General features: G+C 42.0%; 1 protein-coding gene across 1 annotated transcript in view; it reads right to left on the bottom strand.

Annotated features, from left to right (window-relative positions):
* rrp12 (ribosomal RNA processing 12 homolog) overlaps positions 1-25,209 on the bottom strand; it is a 60,753-nt gene that overhangs the window by 28,398 nt on the left and 7,146 nt on the right. Inside the window, exons 3-12 of the mRNA XM_084322207.1 lie at positions 17,629-17,712; positions 17,452-17,528; positions 12,867-12,972; positions 9,951-10,067; positions 9,574-9,712; positions 4,682-4,809; positions 2,974-3,072; positions 2,591-2,682; positions 2,166-2,277; positions 512-612 (exon numbers count right to left, since the gene is read on the bottom strand). Coding sequence (XP_084178333.1) covers positions 512-612; positions 2,166-2,277; positions 2,591-2,682; positions 2,974-3,072; positions 4,682-4,809; positions 9,574-9,712; positions 9,951-10,067; positions 12,867-12,972; positions 17,452-17,528; positions 17,629-17,712 — 1,055 coding nt within the window. The remainder of the gene's footprint in view (positions 1-511; positions 613-2,165; positions 2,278-2,590; positions 2,683-2,973; positions 3,073-4,681; positions 4,810-9,573; positions 9,713-9,950; positions 10,068-12,866; positions 12,973-17,451; positions 17,529-17,628; positions 17,713-25,209) is intronic.

Here is a 25,209-nt window from a genome sequence, read left to right on the forward strand (position 1 = left end):
GATTATTCATGGGACCTTTCCGCATATGGAATAGAATCAATGATAGGGACAGAGGACCGACTACATGATAGGGACAGAGGACCGACTACATGATAGGGACAGAGGACCGACTACATGATAGGGACAGAGGACCGACTACATGATAGGGACAGAGGACCGACTACACGATAGGGACAGAGGACTGACTACACGATAGGGACTGAGGGCCGACTACATGATAGGGACAGAGGACCGACTACATGATAGGGACTGAGGACCGACTACATGATAGGGACTAAGGACCGACTACATGATAGGGACAGAGGACCGACTACATGATAGGGACAGAGGACCGACTACATGATAGGGACAGAGGACCGACTACATGATAGGGACAGAGGACTGACTACATGATAGGGACAGAGGACCGACTACATGATAGGGACAGAGGACCGACTACATGATAGGGACAGAGGACCGACTACATGATAGGGACAGAGGACTGACTACATGATAGGGACTGAGGACTCACCGGAACATCTTGCAGATGTATGAGGGGTTCCCAGTAGAAGCTGTGGCAGAGACGGAACCGATCTCCTCCATGTGTGGAGCCACACACTCCGTTAGCAGAGTCTGGAACACACACACACAAACACACACTGTTAGCAGAGTCTGGAACACACGCACACACACTGTTAGCAGAGTCTGGAACACACACACACAAACACACACTGTTAGCAGAGTCTGGAATACACACACACAAACACACACTGTTAGCAGAGTCTGGAACACACACAAACACACACTGTTAGCAGAGTCTGGAACACACACACACACTGTTAGCAGAGTCTGGAACACACACACAAACACACACTGTTAGCAGAGTCTGGAACACACACACACACACACTGTTAGCAGAGTCTGGAACACACACACACACACACTGTTAGCAGAGTCTGGAACACACACACAAACACACACTGTTAGCAGAGTCTGGAACACACACACACAAACACACACTGTTAGCAGAGTCTGGAACACACACACACTGTTAGCAGAGTCTGGAACACACACACACACTGTTAGCAGAGTCTGGAACACACACACACTGTTAGCAGAGTCTGGAACACACACACTGTTAGCAGAGTCTGGAACACACACACTGTTAGCAGAGTCTGGAACACACACACACTGTTAGCAGAGTCTGGAACACACACACACACACTGTTAGCAGAGTCTGGAACACACACACACACTGTTAGCAGAGTCTGGAACACACACACACACTGTTAGCAGAGTCTGGAACACACACACACACACACACACACACACACACACACACACACACTGTTAGCAGAGTCTGGAACACACACACACACACACACACACTGTTAGCAGAGCATTAAAAAAACACACACTGTTAGCAGAGCATTAAAAAAAACACACTGTTAGCAGAGCATTAAAAAAAACACACACTGTTAGCAGAGTCTGGAACACACACACACTGTTAGCAGAGTCTGGAACACAAACACACTGTTAGCAGAGTCTGGAACACACACACACTGTTAGCAGAGTCTGGAACACACACACACTGTTAGCAGAGTCTGGAACACACACACACTGTTAGCAGAGTCTGGAACACACACACACACACTGTTAGCAGAGTCTGGAACGCACACACACACACACTGTTAGCAGAGTCTGGAACACACACACACACTGTTAGCAGAGTCTGGAACACACACACACACTTACAGTATGCCCACAATGGAGACCTTGAGCTCGAGACCTAAGCGGTCTGCTGAAGATATCTAATAATGTAAGCTAGCAATGTGCACATTGGTTTTGGATATTGGGCTCATACAAGCATATAAAAAAGTATTGCAGTGGAAAATCTAACTATAAACTGTTATGGAATGTACGTATGAATAATAGAGATACATGAATGTTGTGGTTTAAATAATAATGATATAGTCTAGGTATTTATGTAGGCCCGGTGACATGATCAGCTGTAGACGTGGATGTAATAGCTAAGCTAGCTCAGCATCAGCCAATTGACCCATATTCACACAATGGTGGTATTTTTGCTCTCATGTCGAGCTCAGGTTCGGATTCCTTTCCGCTCCCACCCGGACATTTGGTATTCCGTATGAACGGTAAGCGAGAGGGGCGTCACTCTCTTGTACCTTGAGCGTGCCGGTGGCCGCGGACACCACCTGCGGGTGGGGAGACAGGAGACAGGAGACGGCAGCGGAGAAGAAGCGAGGCAGGTGGCCCAGGCTCAGAGAACTCTGCAGACTGAGACAGGAGACAACAACACAGACAGGGTCGTTTTAAGTCACTATTTTCACCAGAAAGGAGCAGATGACGCCGGTGTTGACAGTTACGGTGTTAGCGGTAGTGTATCAGATCAGTGAGCCGAGCGTCAGTCACAACAGCCGTCAGTCTGGAAATCATAGCGTTACCTGTAGTTATGACCTTGTGTTGTTGTTCCCTTTCAGTAGAGCAATAGATTACTGTTAGGGCTGGACTATCCTATAGGGCTGGACTATCCTGTTAGGGCTGGAGACGACACCCAGTGAGCTACACTAAAGGGCAGTGTATTACCTACCTGGCCAGGTGAATATGGGCTTTCTCCATAACAGCCAGCCAGGCCAACAGAGGCTGCAGATCGTTCTCACTGGGCAGGTAGTCATACAGCGCCTGAGAGACAGAAAACACAACAATGCTGGGTTCAAGGAAGTTAGTGACACATTTGTAGGAGGGTCCTCGTCATGAACTTATATATATATAATGGACCTCTGGGTGAAATTACATCACTTCCATGTAAAACATCTCCAGTCAGTTTATATTAAAGTTAAATCAACTCCAATAAGAGTAAAGCAACCAGTAGTACCTCAGCACCACCGCCTGGTCACTAAAGCCTGGAGATGATAACCATGCGGATAACCATGTTTTGCTTTATTCCCTTTGATGCATTTTGCATTGACTCACCGTGATGATCTGTGCGTTGAGATCAGGGGGCAGGGTGGAAGCGCTGGGCTTCCCACTGAAGAGCTTGTGGAAGGCCTGCATGGCATTGGCTGTCACCAGCTAGACACACACACACACACACTACATATTAGAGATTGTTCCTGTGTGTAAAATGTGTCAGTGAATACACATTTCTAAGAGTAAATGCTATCCACACAAACTGCACAGTATTGTACAACACTTTCTATCAGCAAAACAAACACGTAGTGCCATCAGCAGCTAGCTACTGTACACACAAACACATAGTGCTATCAGCAGCTAGCTACAGTACACACAACAGTGCTATCAGCAGCTAGCTACTGTACACACAAACACATAGTGCTATCAGCAGCTAGCTACAGTACACACAACAGTGCTATCAGCAGCTAGCTACTGTATACACAAACAGTGATATCAGCAGCTAGCTACTGTACACACAAACACATAGTGATATCAGCAGCTAGCTACTGTACACACAAACAGTGCTATCAGCAGCTAGCTACAGTACACACAACAGTGCTATCAGCAGCTAGATACTGTACACACAAACACATAGTGATATCAGCAGCTAGCTACAGTACACACAACAGTGCTATCAGCAGCTAGCTACTGTACACACAAACACATAGTGCCATCAGAAGCTAGATACTGTACACACCTCTTTATTGAGCAGGTGAAGACTGTGTACAATAGGGCTGAGCCAAAACGTTTGAAGGTTCGGACCTTCGTTGTTACGTTGGCACTCAAATCTTAATTAATGGGTTCGAACCTCCGCTTTTTCTCTCTCTTCAATTTCTCATTTATTTTACAAGAAAAATATATATCAGAATATCACAGTACTATGTTGTGTTTACAATAATTTGAAAGTCACGCACGAACACAGAACACAGTCAACGAGTCCAGGTGAGGAGGGGTCACAGTCATACATTATCAGGAAATGAATCAATCATGCAAAAAGAAAAGAAAGAGAGACTCACTCACTCACACGTCTTATAGGTTATTTCATAACACAACGTTTCTGAATGGACTTTTGGATTAATTGCATGCAGTGATGCTGGACTTTCCCAGTGGAACACAAGTTACTTAACGTCGCGCTATACATGTTTAGCTTGCCAATGTTAAGATAGTAGGAGCCGTCTGCCAACAAAGATGTTGTTTCAACAAATGTATTCACAAAATGGATTACCATCCAAACGTTATTGAAGTAGGTACTACTACTTTTACTAACCATTTTTGACCGCAGCAATATGTGCATAATTTATGTTATACATTATATGCGTAAATGTGCGCTATGTGTCTAAAGTCAAGACTCGACAGTACTAAACCGGAACAATTATTTAGGAGCACACGCGACAGTTCGATGACCTAAACTAACGTTAGCTACTAATGTCAACCAAGCTGATCCCCGAGAGGTTTATTTCTCCTACAGTGAGGGTTAGTGTGAGTGAGTGAGTCTCTCTCTCTCTCTCTCTCTTTTTTGCATGATTAAAAACGATTGTTCTAAGGTCCGTTCGAAAAACCCTGCCGAATTTCGAATCCTAAATACAGGCTTTAGGGACAGCTCTAGTGTACAAGTGTTCCTGACTCCTCGATACATTATTACTCCACCAACACAGCCTAAAAATACTGAGAATTTGGACAGAGCAAGTGTTTTCAAATCTAGTGTGTGTGTTTTGGTCCGTGCTCCTACCACGTGGCTGAGGGTCATCACTCGTAGCAGAGTCTCGCAGCACGACTTGACGCCCCCCTGTGGGAATGTCATTATCACCTCCTTCAGGAGGCCCAGCAGGTGCAGCGTGGTGGTGTCCTCTTTATTGCCTGAACAAAAAACAAAACTAAAATTATAATAGACATTCAAGACAGATCCAAAACCAAGCACCACGCCCCGGTACTATACCTGCACTACCTGTAAACATTTAGTCATTTAGCTGATGCTTTTATCCAAAGTGACTTACAAGTTCTGTACAACAAGTCAGCAGGAAGGATACAACTCTGGCAGCTAAGGGTCAGTAAGATTGTTCGTCAATCAGTGTCGAACTTGAGTGCTAGTCTCGAGTGAATAGCAGTATAGTAGGTATACTAAGCATAGTAGGTAGTACCGTAATTTTCGGACTATAAGCCGCGGCTTCCCCCCCCATTTTTCGACCCTGCGGCTTATATAACGGTGCGGCTAATCTATGGATTTTTACAGCTAACTGGGCGCGCTCCCTCAGCTCTGTGACCGTCAGATCAGACTCCGAAATCTGCTGCAGCAGTGCACGCCTTGCCCCTCCTCCTCACAGACCCATGTCAACAAACCATTACGGCAAGAGTCTAGTGCAGGGGTCAGCAACCTTTTTGACATGGAGTGCCTGTTTGAAATATAGTTGTAACTAGTGTGCCTCAACAATATTCCATGCATCGTATTTTTTTCTTCTTCTCATAATCAGGTCTTTTTAATGATAATTTTTACATTATTACATCATTATTGTTATTGTTATTATTAACAATATTATTATGATGGTTGTATCAACCCTAAATCTGAGTTGGGGGGGGGGGAATGCAATGCAGACAAACAGCTGCATACAGTGCGACCATTTCACTCACATTTGCCCATTCATTTTTGGACACATCACACACCATTGGTGTGTGTACTGTACGTGTGCTGTCATAGCTCCACCTACAGGCCTAATGGAGAACACCAGGAGAACACCAGGATGTGAATGGAGGGTGAATGTGAGGTATATCGTGTAAATAAGTTTTGATTGATCGCAAGACTACACTGTAAAAAAAAATATAATAATAAGTTACCAGAACTTAAAAATATTGAGTTCAGTTACTGTGCATTAAGGTTTTCAGTTTTCAATCCATAATAAGTTAACAGAAAAATAAGTACACAACCACATTATTTCAACCTAATAAAACTATGTTTATTGTCATTGTTTTAAGAACACAAGTTGACTTGGTAATAGTCACATTGAGAAAAAAAATTGCTTTTAACATGTGCAATGTTCAATGAAATAGAAAAATAAATAATACAATTTGTTGATTAATCCCACTGGTCACAATGGTGACCGTAATAATGTTTTTGTTATAAGGCTCTGCAAATGTTACTGAATGATGTAGCAATGTATTTCCAGCTAAATTGAAATAATAAACAGATAAAGGGTCTCAATTAAATATGTGGTAGTAAAAAGAACCTGTGGGAGGATTTCAACAAGATAAATGCGACAACAGTGCAAAATATTTCACTATAATATTTCAAAGCAAAAAAATTATAATTTTCATTTTTTTTTATGCTGCCCCCTGTGCCTATGCGTGCCTAGGGTTGCCTACCCCTGGTCTAGTGTATGAGCAGCTCAGAGCTCCTCTTTCAACATAACTGAAGCATTAAACAAAATTACCCAGTCAACGAACTATTCACTTTAGTTTATTAATGCATGAGGCGTTGTCTAATGTTATCTAGCTACTGATATCAATGTCTGATATCATCAGTTTGGCATTCGATTTCGCAGGTGCTGGCTAACTAGCTATCGTTCTGTGAGCTAACGTTAGTACCTGGCTGGCGCTGGCTAACTAACGTGGCTATCGTTCTGCGAGCTAGCGTTAGTACCTGGCTGGCGCTGGCTAACTAACGTGGCTATCGTTCTGTGAGCTAACGTTAGTACCTGGCTGGCGCTGGCTAACTAACGTACTGGACAGGCTCCAGCACGTTCAAAATTCAGCTGCCAGGGTTCTAACCCGCACCAAACCCTGGCAGCACATCACCTCCACCCTCATCCACCTCCACTGGCTCCCCATCAAATCCTGCATCACCTACAAAACCCTCCTGCTCACCTACAAATCCCTTCACGCTCTGGCACCTCAGTACCTCACTGACCTCCTCCACCCCTACACTCAGTCCCTGCGATCCACGGACACTGGTCAGCTCTCCATCCCAGAACCAGATTGCGGACGTTCGGGGACAGAGCTTTCAGTGTGGCAGCTTGCACCCTCTGGAACTCCCTCCACGCAGAACTCCGCACCGCCCCAACTCTGGACTCATTTAAAAAACTGCTCAAAACCCACCTTTTCAACATGACCTTTAACCCCTAATTTCTCACTCTATATGTATATGTATGTGTCTGTCCACCAGTGCATGTGAGCGGATCGGAGCGTGAGCGGCGCGGGGCGCGGAGCGGCCGGTTTTGACGTGAGCGAGGAGTGGGTTTTAAAATGAGTCGGCGCGACGTCCGGAGCGAGAGTTCTCCTCCGCTCCAATCCACTCCAGGCCGCTCACAGTGGTTTAACACTGATGTAATAATATACATGCAGTACAATGCCAAAGCAACAGATGGCGATGTACAAACATGAAGGCCATTTTCAACCAATGAGAAGGGTGAACCTGTGATATCATGTTCAGGCTTCACTCCTCCTCCTTCACTCACTCCTAGAAAAAGTATCGACGCCATTGTTGTTGACGTTAGCTTACATGCTAACGTTAATGGCAGCGACCATAGCATTGTGGCTCGGCTAGCCTATCATCGCTTAGTAGAGCTAGTGAATGGATAAACAACGTTATTTAACATTGCAGAATGGGTACAATTACAATGCGGCTCAATACAAACAATTGTTAAGGGGCCCAGGGGGTGTAGACTGTTGTAGTTTGAGCTAATTTACACCATGCTCCAAAAAAAAAAAAAAAAAAACTGCCGAGCGATCTGGCGCGGGGAGCGCTCGATTCAAGGTGAGCGGGGAGCGAGCGGAGAGCGACTTGGGGGCGGGGTCAACATGAGCGATTAGCGGACCAAGCTTTAAAGAGCGAAGAGCGGATTTCTCGGCCGCGCCGATCCGCTCACGTGGCCTGCTGTCCACTATGTTTGTTAATTTGTCATCTCCCCCCACCCCCCCCTATGTAAAGCGACCTTGGATCTTATGAAAGGCGCTATATAAAACGAAGTTATTATTATTATTATTATTCTGTGAGCTAGAGTTAGTACCTGGCTGGCGCTGGCTAACTAACGTGGCTATCGTTCTGTGAGCCAACGTTAGTACCTGGCTGGCGCTGGCTAACTAACGTGGCTATCGTTCTGTGAGCTAACGTTAGTACCTAGCTACCGTTACTGTTTAAACAAAAATGTTAATAAATGGGAGCTCAAACAGCCATCTCTTTCCAGACAATCCCCTCTGTGCACGAACCCTTACATATGGTAATTAAACATTGAAACACCTGCAGCTTATATATGTGCACATCATTCAATTGAGCTGCTGCGGCTTATATTCAGGTGCGCCTTATAGTCCGAAAATTACGGTAATATAGACATGGTGGATTCCTTAGTAGCAAAGTGCATAATAGTAAAAGACAGTACGAAGGTTAGTAGCTCACATCCCCTCAGTTTTACTCAAGTTACACAAGGAAACCTCACCATTACAGGCCGTGCTACATCCACACAGACGACACTGACACTCAGAGGCTCACAGGGGGCTCCTGCAGGCCGTTAAGTGAATCTCTACAAGGACACGTCTATTAGAGTTGTTCCGATACCGATACCAGTATCGGAAATGCCGCCGATACTGCCTAAAATGCTGGTATCGGTATCGGCGAGTACACGTAAATTCTAGCCTCCGATCCCATGATGTAATTTATCTCCTGCCGAGTCCTGCGGAGAGTGAGGATTATAAAATGAACATGTTTTAAAGTGTGATGCTGTGTCATTTTAACAGCAGATACACTTTCTTAAATTCCATTGTCCCCGACAGTGCGGTGTGACGGGGAGCTCGGACGGGAATCGGGATGTGTTTGGCTGGTGTTATGATAGCATTAGCTGGAAAGATAGCTAGTTGGAACAACATCCGCTTTAACGTTACATCAAATCAGATGATCGCCTGTCCTTTCTCCAGGACCTAACACTGTCCGTGACCGTCTATCAACAATAATGCACCCACGGTGAATTGTATTTAAGTTAAGTAGCTACGGACTAGCGTTAGCTGACTATTACTAACATTATCAAATGTCAATGCGGGAAGACGAGCTAGGTCAGTTAGCTTAGCTTGATAACGTTACCGTGTCTAAAGTTGGTGCTACTCATAATCCAGCAATAATGGCTGCAGACCTGCAAGCAAAGTACAGCAAGTGCCAAAGGATAAGAGTCTGAGGCGGAGTTTCAAAAGAGAATGTTGAATATTTATTTTGCATCAAAAATCACAACATGAACGTTCTATCTGCCTCTAGCTTACAGACTGAATAGGGTATATCTGCAGAGCCACTTAGTAGCGAGTGCAACACCGTTTAATGTCCGTGTGGATCATTGGAGTAGGGTATATCTGCAGTGCTGCAGCCCATACTCATTGATTAATGATACTAATACAAATCTATACAATCACCTGTTGTTGAATAAATACCATACGTTCTAGTTATTACTAAAAAACAGTATAACAGTATCTGAAAAAATATATATATATATATATATATAATTTATATCATTTTTTTTTTTTTTTTTTTATGCACTGGTATCGGATAAATATCGGTATCGGCCGATACCCAAAGCTTAGGTATCGGAATCGGATCGGAAAGGGAAAAATGGTATCGGAACATCTCTAACGTCTATGAGGAGGCTCTCTTACCCCCGGCCTGCTCCAGCTCTTTGATGCAGAATTTGGCGGTTGTCGCAGCAGCCGGGTGATGGGTGGGGGGGCCGTCTACAAACAGGAGGTCACTCCCTCTGAGGATGGCACACACGCCCTGCTGAGCCGCCTTGCGCACCTGAGAGCAGCGGATAGAAATGTAGAGCATATGCAGGTTTCAACCAGTTCAATTTAAGACTCTTTAAGACCTTTTTAATAGCAAGGTTTTATAGCAATTTCACAACCTCACTAGCAAAAAAAATTAAAACACAGTGACACTGAACTGCTGAACAGCTGTGTCGTACAGACAAAGAACCTTCATTCTCAAAACATCAGCGTGTGTATTATAGCAGTGTGAGAGGCAGGTGAAGACGGACCTTGGGCTTGGTGTGGACCGTGAAGCTGAGCAGGCCGTGGTACACTTGGACCGTGGACGGGTACGTCCACACAGACGTGTCCTGCTTCCTCAACAGAGTGGCCAGGCAGGACAGGATCTGGACACAAGCAATAACACATACACTTTATTATTTGTTGAGCAGGACATAGGCAATAATAAGATATTGGCCTGCCAACATTACCATATTTTGCAAGCTGTAGCAGGCTCAGGGGGATGGTATATGAAACTAGGGATCACAAGGAATCCATTGATACCAATCACTTCATGCTAGCATGCTACTCGGAAAGGGGGTAAATCGGGCTCCACAGTTCCGTTATTTTGAAGGGGAAAAGACTATATTTTATATCCAAAGCAATATTTTGTCAGGCTAAATGTAAGCTAACTCTATGTATGTTTATGTTAGCAAGTTCAAACCTAGTCATCAACCAGCTAAGCTAACTAGTTAATATAGCTAACATTACTGAACTTTGTTTGGCTATTTTGTGTCTCATTTGTCATTATCAAATTGTTGTATTTTATCAGATACAAAAAGAATATATCATTATATCGGCCATTGACTGTCCTGCTCTCTGAATATCAGTATCGGCCATTGAAAACCCATATCGGTTCGATCACTAAGAAATAGTGGTGTTTGGCGGCTAGGTGGTGCAGTGGGCAAGGCGCTCACCACCAATGCAGGAGACGCTGGGTTCGAGCCCAGCTCTCCGCATTGCTATCAGCTTGGCTGGTCGTTCATACTAATACAATTTGCAGTATTAGGGGGTGGGAAGCTGATGGGTGGGGATCGGACGTTGTGGACAGCGACTCCTACAGGTCGGTTGGTGCGCCTGCGCAGCAGAATCAGGAAGCGACGGGGGCGGCGTGCCCTCCAAACGCAGACCCCCGACGCTGAGAGATCGCGCTGTGCAGGTGAAAAGATGCGACTGCTGCTTCCTCGAGTACCGGAGGGGACACGTGATGTAAGGCTTAGTCCACATTGCAGCCGGCTTGTGGGAGGCATGGCCTAACAGCGTTCGAGACAGGGGAGGGTAGAATTGGACGATACGAAATTGGGATGGGAGAAAAATTGAAAATGGGAGAAAAAGTAGATCAAAAAAAGAAATAGTGGTGTTTTGGGTGACAGCTGTCTACAATCAGGATCTGGAGAGAAAACATTACATTGGGGAAAAAATTGACCACCAACAACGTCATAGTTTTCTTAACAGTCAAACTGATTAAATATAACTTTTGTCGATGGTTGTTACCCGTCAAAATGGCTCAGAGAGGACAAACTCACTAACCACAGACAGAATGTACCCACATCTACAGGGTACAAAATAGTCACACGCCCACCGCCACAGGCTGGTAGATTTAATGTTTGGCCGTCATAAATTAAGGCCTGGGCGCCATCTGGCGGCCAACAAAATCCACTGCATGCGTCGGCATTAATATGATATGAGTAGCCTCCAGCTACAGAGAAATGTTGTGGGAGCGGGCGAAAGTTGCCCAATCTGGAACAATCTCCGGGGCTGCAGCTGGCCCCTATTGGATGCAGGCGTGGTGAGTTGAAACGAAAGTGAAACTGTGTGTGTGTGTGTGTGTGTCACTTCTCACGTGTCCGTTCTAATGTTTACAAACAATGAACCTTTAAATGTAAATGAGATGCGCTCTGCTCACGAGATCAAGTTTGTAACATGAGACGCACACGAGGTCTGTCTTCATCCGTTCTTTAGCCTACAAAAAAACCTGCAATCGTGTTTTTGATTGTGCTCTGATATTTAATTTTGCATTTGATTTGACCAAATATGTGGAGGCATATTTTGTACCCTGGTTATTTCGCGTTTGTAACGTCATAACATCAGTGGAGGCTGCTGACTGATTAATAATAAGCTCTCTTTATTTCGCGGAGCATAATGTGATTTCGTGTTTGTAACGTCATAACATCAGTGGAGGCTGCTGCTGACTGATTAATAATAAGCTCTCTTTATTTCGCGGAGCATAATGTGATTTCGCGTTTGTAACGTCATAACATCAGTGGAGGCTGCTGCTGACTGATTAATAATAAGCTCTCTTTATTTCGCGGAGCATAATGTGATTTCGCGTTTGTAACGTCATAACATCAGTGGAGGCTGCTGCTGACTGATTAATAATAAGCTCTCTTTATTTCGCGGAGCATAATGTATAATGTTATTTCGCGTTTGTAACGTCATAACATCAGTGGATGCTGCTGACTGATTAACTCGTAACGTCATAAACCAACTACCAGATTCACTCGTCACTGTACATCAGTGGAGGCTGCGTAACTGACTAACTGATTAACTAGAAACTGCACATTGAGGGGGTTTGAATCACGCTACATCAGTGGAGGCTGCTGACCAGATTATTATTATATTATATTAGGGGTGGACGGTATTATTATTATTATCTATTATTATATTATTATTCCATACAAGGCTGGATGCATTACAGACTCCGCTAACATCCCTTGTTGCCTTGTAGGTGGCAAGTATGGATTTGTTTATCTTGTTTGAAGTTGTTTTAATATGTTCTTTAATTCTTTTGCTTCCATATTGTAAATAAATTCGCAATAAATTATTTGCATTTAAAACTATTAACGCTGACTCATTCCTTCAGTCCACTCAAAATTATGCTAATATTCCTTATGTTGTTTATGATATTAATTGAAAATAGCATACGAGAGTATTATATAGTAATAATAACACATGGCGATATACTAAAAAGCTATTTATAATTTTTGGCTGGTAAAACATCTGGATGGCTGGTAGTTTTTAAAATCTACCAGCCAAATGGCTGGTAAGTCAAAAAGTTAAGTTTGTTCCCTGCACATCTAGCTGTGGGGGGGATTAGTGCAACATTCCAGTCCAGGACAATCAGTCAGTCAGACAAAACCACTCACCCATCGGAGAGCACCGGTCGCATCCGAATTGGCTTGTTGTGTCATGACGTCCATCAGAGCCTTGGACGTGTCAGAGAACTTGGAGATGAGCACTGGAGGTGGAACCCTGCAGGAAATGCATATTACACATGATAACTTGTCTCCATTGACAAGCTTTGTATGCATTACATATACTAGGGGTGTAACGATGCATCGATTAATCAAAATGGATCGATTCTAATGTGACGATTCAACTGCATCGATTTGAAAATGTTAGAATAGATTCTAATCGAGAAATTGTTATATATATATATATTTTTTTTTTTATATAATTAAAAAAAAAATTGTATTGTTTTTATTGCCCTATAGTCCATTCATGCTGAGTGAATCAGTTCCCCCAGCCACATTTGTGTATTCAACATTTTAACTGATAGAATTAACCGATAGAAAATTTATCAAAAATGTATCTAATCGAATCGTGGTCAAATGAAGAGATTTCATGATGCATTGAAGCGTTGCCTGAATAATCATAATCGAAATTAATCGTTGCGAGGTCGCATCGTTACACCCCTAATAGATACTAGAGCTGTGAATCTTCACTGGCCTCACGATTAGATTACGATTCAGCTGTCCACGATTCGATTCGACGATGCATCTCAATAATATATTACATCTAGGGCTGGGCGATATGGCAAAAAATCATATCGCGATAACGATATGATAATGTTATCATATCATTCGATATCGATAATTATCGAAATTGTTATAAGTACAATTTTTTTTTTTTTTTTTTTTTTTTATAAACAGATGTATGTTTATTTTGCAGCAATTCTTTGTCGTTGCCGCCATCTTTAGTGTTACATCCCCTCACACTCCAGTTCTCAGGCTGCAGCTGGTTTAAAAACGAAAGTAAACCGGCTTCTCTGCTGGCTGTGGCTCCAGGGGAGTTGAACAGTTCTGGCTCTGCTAGTTTCTTTTCTATCTTTTGGTGCTTTTTTGGTGGACAAACCACCGCACATGTGCACCGTGACTCGTGACTGGAATCTAGCTCTGCTAGCACACATAGCCTACTGTGTACAGACGGTCTCAAACTGTATTTTAAATTAGAAAGCAAACAAAATAAATGGACAAGAGAAAAATAAATCTCAATTTGGTCAGTATTGTCATTTGGACAAGCAAAGCCATTACTTTAAGTTGCAGGCAAGAAAGACAAGTCTGTCCACTGTCTCTGGTTTTAAAACTGCCCTGTAGCAGGTCCAAAAAAAAAGAAAAAATCCCCCCCCCCCCCCCCCGATATCGATTATTAAAATATATCGCAATATTTATCGTTATCGTTATATCGATAATTACATCCTCAATTTTATAATCTATATTACTGCACATGGCTACTTTTTCATCAATTAATACAAGCAGTCAGATAAATTTACTTTTATTTAGAAAGTTCTTAAATCAGAATGTCAAAATAAATGTCTTTACTAGTGTTGCATGATAGATACTAGAAAGGTATCTCGATACCCAGCTGTTAAAAACGGTTCAATACTCTTTTTTTATTAGTATCAGTATCAATACTTTTAGAATAGCCTGATGCTGTATTTTCTATGAGTTGAGTGGATGCATGACCAGAGCACTAGCTTTACTAATAATAATAATAATAATAATAATAATAATAATAATAATAATAATAATAATAATAATAATAATAATAATAATAATAATAATAATAATAATAATATATTTGATTTGTAGGGCGCTTTATAGTTGTGGAGCAAATCCCAAAGCACTACATTGTAAAAACATAAAAGCTAGCAAGAGTGTACATTTATTTAAATTTTTTTTGAATAATCGATTATGTTCCTGCATCGATGCAGAATCGTCCCTGTCCGCATCGCAATGCATCTTAGAATCGAGAAATATCCACACTCCTAATAGATTAGGCTTGGGCGGTATGACGGTATTACGGTATACCAGGGTATTTCGAAATCCCGTCGGTATGATTTTCAATACCGTCACGTCACAGACTGTGCGCCAAATCACAGATGTGTTTCTTTATATTACACTGACACTGAGTTTTAACAGGGACGGCTGGTTGGTTGTAGTGCACAGCACGCGCCAGCAGAGGGGGGCAGGGCTGTCTTTCCCTCTCAGTCAGAGCTCGGCAGAGCAGGATGACACAACGCTCGTGTTCCTGTCGGTCTTCCATCTCGCATGCGTGTTCATCTGCACGACAAATAAAGACTTATTCTTCTATAGAATGCGGTTATGGACCGGTGGCCGTCCATTTATTAAGGTCGAATGGACCATGGGTCAACTTCCAGACATCGGATGATTGTGGATTCGGGTATCGAAACGTTTTTCTAAAGTTTTGAGAGTACGGATTTGTGCGTGAATGTGGACCCAGGAACACGTTGTTTGTGTAAGTCAGTTATGTTATGGTTAATCGTATGGAAGATGAACGTATGAGGGTCCGGATATCTTTTCTTCTAATGAGGGACGTTAACACTTTAATCGCCAAGGACGCCTTAACTCGTCATTCCCCGCCATGCTAATTCTGCCAATGACGCCGTAACACGTCATTGAGATCAATATTTCAAAAATCTGTGATCGCAATCATTTCTCCCGCGGAAACTTGAGATCTACTGTTGATCCCCTCTCAACTCTCCAACGGTTCAAGAGCGCCATCTGGTGGCCGATCGGCGGATCGCCCAAACCGGAAACGGAACCTGGTGCTCATCCAAATTCGGTCCGATCACTCGCTATAGGTCCCGGGACTCGAGCTAGACACAATGGATAGCGATCCGTTACCAATAACTCGATAAACAACATGATTTGGACGTATATACTATTATACAACCTGGAGATGGATCGCATATTTCAACATCCCATAATAGGAATATTTTTGCTCCACGCTCATCGCCCCAATGGCCCGAGGAGACTGGGGTAAGTTTCAGCGTTTTTTTTTACCGTGTTGGATACAAACTGCTCTAATGATCATATCACCCACACTAGATGAATCATCTAACGTTGGCCACGGAATTATAAACGACCCCCCCCCCCCCCCATCCGGTCAACATCAGATCAACATCAGATGATAAGTAGTAACTTCAAGAAGCACGTCCATTTGACATTTTTTATCTCGCGCCGATCGCTATCAAACTGTATTTGATCATCAATATAATGCATTTAGGGCTATAAATCACGTTCTGCAGAATGCTGCAGAAAACGATAAAAACATATTTATACTGTTTAGACCGTATTTTAGTATGAATATGTGAATGAAAAAGTATAACGTTCCTACATCCTGAACGATAGATAATTGACGTTGAATGGGCCATAGTAATGTAAATTTAGCAATACAATTTAAAATGTTATAGCCCTGCAAAGAAGGGGAACTTCTCCATAGACAAATAGAGCTGGCAGAGGATGGTATAAGGATGTACATAAGCCTGGCAAAGAAAGTGTTAATAATAATATAATTGTCCAAGTTATGAATGCCGGGAGTGTATGTTGTTTGGTAAAAACCTTTGCAGTTTGACTGTGTGTGCGTATTGGCAGGGGTTTAACGGCTTAAGCTGGGTTTTGATTATCAGTTAATCGAAGCAGATAAAATGTTGTGCGTCTGCATGTGTAGTTGTGTACTACTGTTGTGAGTTTGTGAGTCACATTGGTCCAGTGTTGTCAAAATAATTTCGATTTTTCTATACATATCGATTCTGAATATTTAAAACAGTTTCAATACTAATTTCCCGCAATATCGATACTTTCTGCACTATTGATTAAAAGTCACCTTTTATTTTACAAAAAGTGATGTTTGGTGAAATTCATTCTCATTTGATGATCAAGAGGCACCTTTTATTTGTTTTAAGTGAAGTTTGGTGAAAAAGCAAGTTATTGCACTATTAATCCCAATAGGGACATTCATCTTTGTTTGATCAAGAGTAACCTTTTATATATATATTATTATTATTTTTAATTTTTTTTAAATGAAGATTGGTGAAAGTTAGGTTTGCACTTCAATCCCAATAGGGAAATTCATCTTGGTTTGATTTTTTTTTTGTCAAATAAAAACAAAGGTTATTTTAATGATTTCTAGTTTTCAAGAGAGAAAAAAATCGATTAAAATCGTAAATCGGAGTTTTTCTTTTTAAATAATCTGAGATTTAATTTTTAGGCCATATCGCCCAGTCCTAAAACTAAGGGTTTTAAAAGTGTTATATTTCTCTTCTCTTATAATACCAGAGAGAAGGTGAGGAGAATCGACCAGCAACAAAAGCTAAATAAAAAAATGTAATAAAGACATTTACATTTTAAGATTAAAATCTTTTCCCTGTGGTATCGAAAATGGTATCGAATGTGCGCGCTGTGCAGTCTGTTGGTAACACGGGTCGCTAAGGAATTTAACTTGTACTTGCTTATGTAGAAACAATGCAAAATAACGAGACCTTTCATTATAACGTCTTGCAACTATGGTTATGACTAAGATATCAAGTATTTACTCTCGGAAAATCTTTACCTATAATAGCTACAAAGCTTTATAACGAACCGCTGCAGATTTTGAGGGTTATGTCAAAAACCCGTCCCAACGCCATGAAGCCATGAAAAGACTAACCGTTTCATGACCAGGTTCAGAAGATAGGCGACGGCGGCCTGCGACTCTCCTGAATCCACCGCCTCCAGTGTGGTCATCTGAGAAGAGCAGGGTTCACACAAGACTTTTAGAAACACAACACCAAAAATCACAACACAAACTGGTTGAATAAGCCAAAGCAAACGAGCTGGAACTCACCAGAGCGGCAAAGTACTCCGTCTCCGTCTCCTTCCCTCCCTGAGAGCGGATCACCTCGGTGACGGCCGCCAGCACGGCACAGATCTGGGAGGACCGGCGGGTACGAGAGAGTTAACCACCACGTCTCCATCACTTCACCTCAACACATTCGGGGCCAACCACGTATATATACGTGGCAAGGTTGTTTTGGCTTTTATTCCATTTTAATATCCTACTCAATGTCACCGAGCGGCACTGCAGATTTACCATATTCTTGGAATTCGGAAAAGTGCATTACCGGCCAGATCCTCGTAGGGGCGCTGTCTCGATAATGCAGTGTTCCCTGTTACAGACCGGTGTTTTTTTATTATTATTATGAATAGACTGTTGTTAGCCTAAAGCTATGCGTGTAGCCGATGGCCTGGAATAGTTTTTGGGACGCTGAATTCAGTATGCAGTAATGGAATATATCATCAGCCAATGGACATATGGATCTACCAGATGGCGATCGATAACTGGGAAATCCTTTTTGCAGTCCAACCGGCCACAGGTAAGAGCGATTTGACGTCAATTACAGCCCGATTAGGCCTTGTTCTCATAGCCATCCACCCTGTCAGCGAATGAGGCTACTGGGGCTAATGCAGGGCTGTACGCTAAGCTTTTTCACTAGGGGCACACTTGCCCCTAAATGAGAAATTTAGGGGCAAAAAATATTTTTTAGGGGCACATTTTTAAATAACAATTTTACCATTATTAAAAAAATATGTTCCTGCCTCATTACTGTGGTCCTTTTATTTAACATTTAAGTGCGTTTGTTTTCAGGTTTGTATCTTTTATAATGAACCAACCGAGAAAGTGTGTAAATCACTAATAGAACAAAAACAACAAACTGTGTGTGTGTGTGCGCGCTTGTGTAGTGCTCCTTGAATGAGATCACCACAACACACACACACACCATTGCATTAATCAGGAGGACAAGAAACTCTGCATACATTTGTTTCACAATGAAAAGTGCTTTAGAAATCAAATGAATTATTATTGTAAATAACCCCATGAAAGGTTTATTATTTGTATGGGTAATTACCTGCTTCATATTTGTGATGTTACTGGTTTCAGTGTGTGCCTAAAGTGATCAATGTGTTGGGCCGTTTATAGAGATCTATGCCAATTAATGTTTATGTATATCCGGGACTTTTTTTAGTAAGAATTGAGAGGTATTTGTATATGTGACCTTTATTTTGAAAACCGTGTTGCGACGCAACCTTATTTACATTTGCGCTTTTGACAGTGAAATGTTCAGTCCAACTTAGCTCGAAGGAAAGACTAATCAAAAAGGTTTAATTGACCCGTATGAGGCTCTTACGGTAGGACTTTGATTGTTTATAGAAGTGGAATGTAATACTATGCTAAACGAGAAATAAACAGTGATTTTACCAGCAGTAAAGTTGCAAGCCACTTTCATTTCATATACGGGGACACCGTGACAATTATTAGTATTATCTTATTTGCATATTGTCTCATTATTAGATAGATAGATAGGTTGATATTTTATAAATTTAAGTAGACAGTATTTCACGTCCTAATAGTGGGCTACTACTACTCACCAAATCGATGGCTGAACCTGAACGTTAGAAGTGTCCGTGTCCGACTCCCCGTCAATCAATCATAACATCATCACGTCAATCATCATCATCTTATCATCTCTCCACATCGGACGTGGTTGTCATAAGATGGACTGATATCCACTCCGTTGTTCTTGCAGAGCAAAATTTGCGTCTTAAATGTATTGAAATGAGGTGCTTCTTTGGCGATGCAATAGTCCATATTGAAAGGAAGAGGCCACATTCAGTTTCGTTTTGCTAGGAATTATGGGATTTGGTGTTGGATGTATAGACTACGCAGATAGGGACATGGTCTTTAATCGCACGATAGACTACAAGTACCAAGTATATAGCGTGACCCAGATTCATTCCACACGCAAATCTTTTTTTTTCACTCAGGCTATCGGTGATCGCAGTAAGTTCATTCATTGCCGACAGATTCTTTCATAGCACCACGACATACACTGTGCACTGTACAGCCTTGGTTGGTTGTAGGCTAATGTTTTTTAAAAAATGTATCCAATTTGTATGGATTAATTTAGGAGTGAAATGCGAATGAAGGGTTGAAATCACAACTCGCAACGTTGCTCCCAAATAATATTTCCAACTCGCAACGGCCAAATTAAGGGGCAATTTGTACAGGCCTGTAATGCCGTTATTGGTAATCAATAATCAGAAACGACATCCCCGGCCCCCCCCCCATTCATGCATTCATGGTGGACCATGATACCGACAATATGCATTTTGAGTTTTAGCTCTAGCTTGTCTATAGCCAGGGGAGGAAACTAACTTTTTGGCTTACCAGCCAACTGGCGGGTATCTGATTTTTTTTACCAGCCAAATAGATTTTTTACCAGACAAAAAAAATCGCTAATTGTGATAATTACTTCTTTGTACGTCTTCGTCTAAATTGATTTTCAATCATAGTAAATTAATCACACTGTCTCTACTCTTCAAAATATTACATCATTAAATCACATATTAACATGAAAGAGGGAACTATTCTGGACTGGGTTGGGCTGAACTGGGCAGTGAAAGATGCTGGGTTGGGCTGGTCTAGGTTATACTGAATGATGAATTGAAAATGGGGGACCCTGATGTAAACTAGACGAAAGTCTTTCTCTGGTCTGCATCCCCTTAACAATTGCATGTATTGAGCCGTACTGTACTGTACCCATTCTGCAATCTGTTAAATAAAGTTTTCATTCATCACAGCTCAACTACTAGGAATGTGTGTCTGACTCTTAAGTGCAGGAAATATTCATCAGAAAGGGGGGACATGATGGAGGGAATGGAAAGAGCAGGTTTGACAGGAGCAGGGTTGAAGGGATTGATTGATTGAAAAGTTTATTAACAGATTGCAGAATGGGTACAGTACAGTTCAATACATACAATTGTTAAGGGGATGCAGACCAGAGAAAGACTTTCGTCTTGTTTACATCAGGGTCCCCCATTTTCAATTCATCATAACATATTGGAGTGTGGAGGAAGTGGACAAGGCTAGGCTTGGGCGGTATGACGGTATTAAGGTATACCAGGGTATTTAGAAATACCTACGGTATTGATTTTCAATACCGTCCGTCACCGTCAAAATCACAGATGCGCTTCAGTTTCTATAACAGTGAAACGGAGTTTTGAGTGTAGTGCACACACTGAGTGTAGTGCACACACGCGCCAGCAGAGGGCGAGACCGCTCTAGTGGAGCGAGTGGGTCACAACGGTGTTCACGTTTTACGGTAATGTTGCGACAGTGCTGTGAAAATACCGTAAAGCGTTGTGACGAGAGCAGTGTTGTTGTGGCGCAATCCATCTCTTATTATATGTGAACTAAATTATTATATGTGAACTAAAGAGTACAAGGTTTACACAACAGCCCCCACCCGCCTTTTTATTGTATTTGTACCGTCCTGTACTATCCGCTGTCAGCTGTTTATCTCTCTCTGTGAGCTACTGAGCTTGAATAACTAGCGTTAGCTCACGTTAAGTAGCGTTAGCTCTGCGGCTAATCTTAGATTACCCTGAACTAAATCAATGACTAGGTTATAAAGCATTCGAGTAGTTTTCACTGCACATAGAAGTAGCCAAACAACGGGAGCATTTCGGGAGCATATGACCAAAACCCAGGCAATTTCTAGCCCTTAAGGAATCAAATAGTCTGCCATGGCTATAGGCTAGATGCTAACGCTAAAACGGTGCAGGCTTCTACCGGTGCGGGACTACCGTTCTGAGAGCTGACGATGATTTGTTTACTTGGTAACACGTAACCCCCCCCCCGCGGATGAAAATGAAAGTCATACCGTCAAATACCGTGCACCGGGGTATTATAACATAAAGGTTTGCCGGTTTGAAAATAAGGATACCGCCCAAGCCTAGACAAGGCATTAAGCAAACAGGACTGAAATGGGGGACCCTGATGTAAACAAGACTAAAGTCCTTCTCTGGTCTGCATCCCCTTAACAATTGTGTGTATTGAGCTGTACTGTATTGTACCCATTCTGCAATCTGTTAATAAAGTTTTCAATCAATCAATCAATACTGGGTTGGGCAGTGAAAGAACCAAGCATTTCACTGTAATGTAATAGCTAAATAAAACAACTTGAACTTGACTTGTTACATTTGCACTCTGGTTGTATGCCAAATGTATTCTGGTTGTACTGTACTTGTGCTGTGACAATACATTGGAACCGAATCGACAACGCTAGGGGTTCAGCAGGTGTGTTCTGAATGCCAAATATGACAACATCACCGTTGTGAAGGGCATATGGGCGAGTGGTGATATGCTGGGAAACCCGGTAATAATAAAATGTCACTCGGCTGCATTTAAGCAAAGCCGCTCAGTATAGTCGTCCACTATGTTGAATGCGCGTTATGGTAGCTTGTTACATGCTAGGTAGCTAGCCGGCTAATGCTGGTTGACTTGTCATTCTCATCCGACTCGAAGGAGACGCGTCGCGTGCCGTTGTTCGCCCCCATGTCAGACCGCACCGATATCCGAAAGCGACGACTCTACATGCAATTATTTTCATCCACTCATGTGTTTTTGTAAGTTTGTCTACGTTGTCAAGCCGGTCTGCGCGCAGTGGTCTGTCCACTTCCCCTAGATGGGCGGCATCTTCTAGAAAACGAGTGTTCATTGGAGGAGCTTAGAGCGCATCTGTACAACGATGATGTTCATTGGTTATGGTCTGATTATTATGTGGCGCAAATGGGAGGAATCAAGGGGGGAGTCAGAGTTCGGTTTGTGTCAGTGAGCGAATCAGCAGATTGCAGAATGATTTTTTTGTTTTGTTTTGTAATTACTAGTACTCGCCAGACTGGCGAGTGCTCTTCATGAATTACTCGCCAAACGTAAAAAATACTCGCAATTGGCGAGTAAAGTGGCCTAATTTCCTCCCCTGTCTATAGCCGAAATGCCATTCAATTTAACGTTATTAGCTTAGCACCCTATATCTCGCATTCCAGGAAATACCCCAGAACATTCTGCTATAACGTTCATATTCAGAACGCTATAAAATGGGAACGTATTGATGAAAAAATTATTTATTTAAGGCATATTGAAGGGACGGTTTATACTAGTGTCAATTGACAATGAGAATGGACAGATAGCAATAATATAAAGTATAGATTTAGCTCTACAAACAGCCTCACGCACAATGAAAGTTTGTGTTGATATGCTGACCGTATAGAGTGGGCCCCGTCAAATCCCAATGGCCCCGAATGTGTTAACACCAGGGTTCATGTTCAAGTTTGTTTATTATTTGTCACAATAAAATACACGTACTTTACGGTAGGGCTGGGCGATATATCGAGTATACTCCAGGGTTTCCGTTAGAAAAAATTGTTGCCGGCCTCAGTGTCCGGTAGATTTCAATCTACCGGTCAAATGAGAGAAATTCCGGTCAGAGTTTATTGAGCTTAAAAACAATTGATAGGCAAAAGAATGACAACAAAACAAAAGAATGACATCATCAAGGCATGTAGATTTATAATATTTTTACTTAAAACTAGGCTACTTTTGCGTATAAAGCCATTATATTCCAAATAAAATAAGTCCGAGACTCGTGCTGCTACCAACTTTAAATCAAATAGGTGTCTGTGGGCCCGACAATAATAAACAGCAGTCTGTTATAATCACATTTTTATGAGCTAACGAATTCCGTTATATTGGACATTTGTATTAATTATATCAAGCGAAGAACTGAGAAATTTGGCAGAGAGAGACGGCAACATTATCGTGGGTTTGCGTGACGACTCTCTCTCTCTCCACCTCCCAACGACTTATTTGCGAGAGTATGTCGATGCAGAGCAGCAGATTCAGCTGTTATTGGCTCTTTTCTGGCTCTATCTGGGGACCGCACAGCAGCGCCCTCCACCCAACATTGAATTGCCAATGGCTGAATTGGAGTACTGCAATGGCCGCTGTAATGGCCGCTGCTGCTCCGGCTCTGCAGCTACACATGCACTCGCAAAACCCAGCACTAAGCTCTTGCTGACAACATTATTATACCTGCTTGGTGAAGCAACGATGAAACAAATGTAATGATTGTTTCGTTCATCGCATAGGCTATTTAATTTTAGCCTATTTTAATACAATTCAAATAATCAAATTGTGCTTAGACTCAGGGAATTATTTTCACCGGACATTAAGACCGGAGAGATTAAATATGTCGGACTTCAACAGATTTTGCCGGTCAAATACCGGTAATTACCGGCTAACGGAAACGCTGGTATACTTGATGTATCGCGGCTTGTTCTACGTGAGATGTAGTAAATTACTATATCGTGAACATCGAGTATATGTTGTCATGTCGCGGCTGATATGAGACTTGCTTTAGTGCAGATCGTTCCTCTCATTTCATTATAGACAGACCAGCGCGGACCTTAAATGATATGCAATTGTAATTTCATTACACAGACCAGCGCTGAGCTTCAATGACATGCAATGGGCTAACGTTAGCTGATAAGTTAAACCATAATAGGCTAAGCTAACTAGCGTTAGCTCTTAGCTGCTAGCTCTTAGCTGCTAGCGTTAGCTCAAAGCGGACTCCACGACACTAGTTCCATTAGTGAGAAAAGGGGGTGGGTTATATTGACGACGCTTGACAACAGAGGTTTAAAGATACTCATCATCCTCTCTCTCTCTCTCTCTCTCTCTCTCTGGACCCGAGATGTTAGGTTATCTCAGTAGGCATTGATGTAATACCTGAAATATTCTAAAATCATTAAGTCTGCTATAAGCCATTATCCCTTTGTAAGGCTTTGTGTGTGATTATTATTTTCTCACAGTAGTGTGTATATATATATATGTGTGTGTGTTTGGCTAAAGTGGATAGAAAACACAGTACTGTGCAAAAGTCTTTGGCACCCAATAATTTTTATATAAATTGTCTTAGATGTAAATAAATTTTTTTATTAGTGTGTTGGTACTCTTAGTACATTTTCATTTAATTATTTTTTAAAGCATCTTCATGGTTTAATAATGGAAACATATTTTGCAGGGACTTATTATAATCATCATATTGGCATGACTGTATGCATCAAAGGGTTAAATCAAGCATTTTTAAGTGCTTTAGAGGAAATGTCAAAATATTGCGATATATATCGTGTATCGTGATATGGCCAAAAAATATCGCGATATCATTTAGAGGCCATATCGCCCAGCTAGAGCTGCCGCGGTATTGATGTTTTCCTTACCGCACACATTTGCAGAATATTTCCTACCGCAGCGGTATTACCGCACACACACACACACACAAAAAAAAAAGTTTGAATGCATTTTTTTTGTAGTCTACTCTTTATATAGCATATAGCCTGCCTCTAGTCTAAATGTCTATCTTTAGAGGATGACTTTGCAGCATGAATATTGTTTGGGATTCGGCATGCACGCATTCGTTATTAAAAGTGAAACACGGATTCGAAATCTCCCCTCTGGTCGTGCGCCGTTCACTTTGTGTCGGTACCCCCCCGACCCTTTCTTCTTCTTATTATTATAACGTTACTA

Source organism: Notolepis coatsorum, assembly GCF_963971535.1.
Source record: "Notolepis coatsorum genome assembly, chromosome: 9".
Taxonomy (NCBI): Eukaryota; Metazoa; Chordata; class Actinopteri; order Aulopiformes; family Paralepididae; genus Notolepis; species Notolepis coatsorum.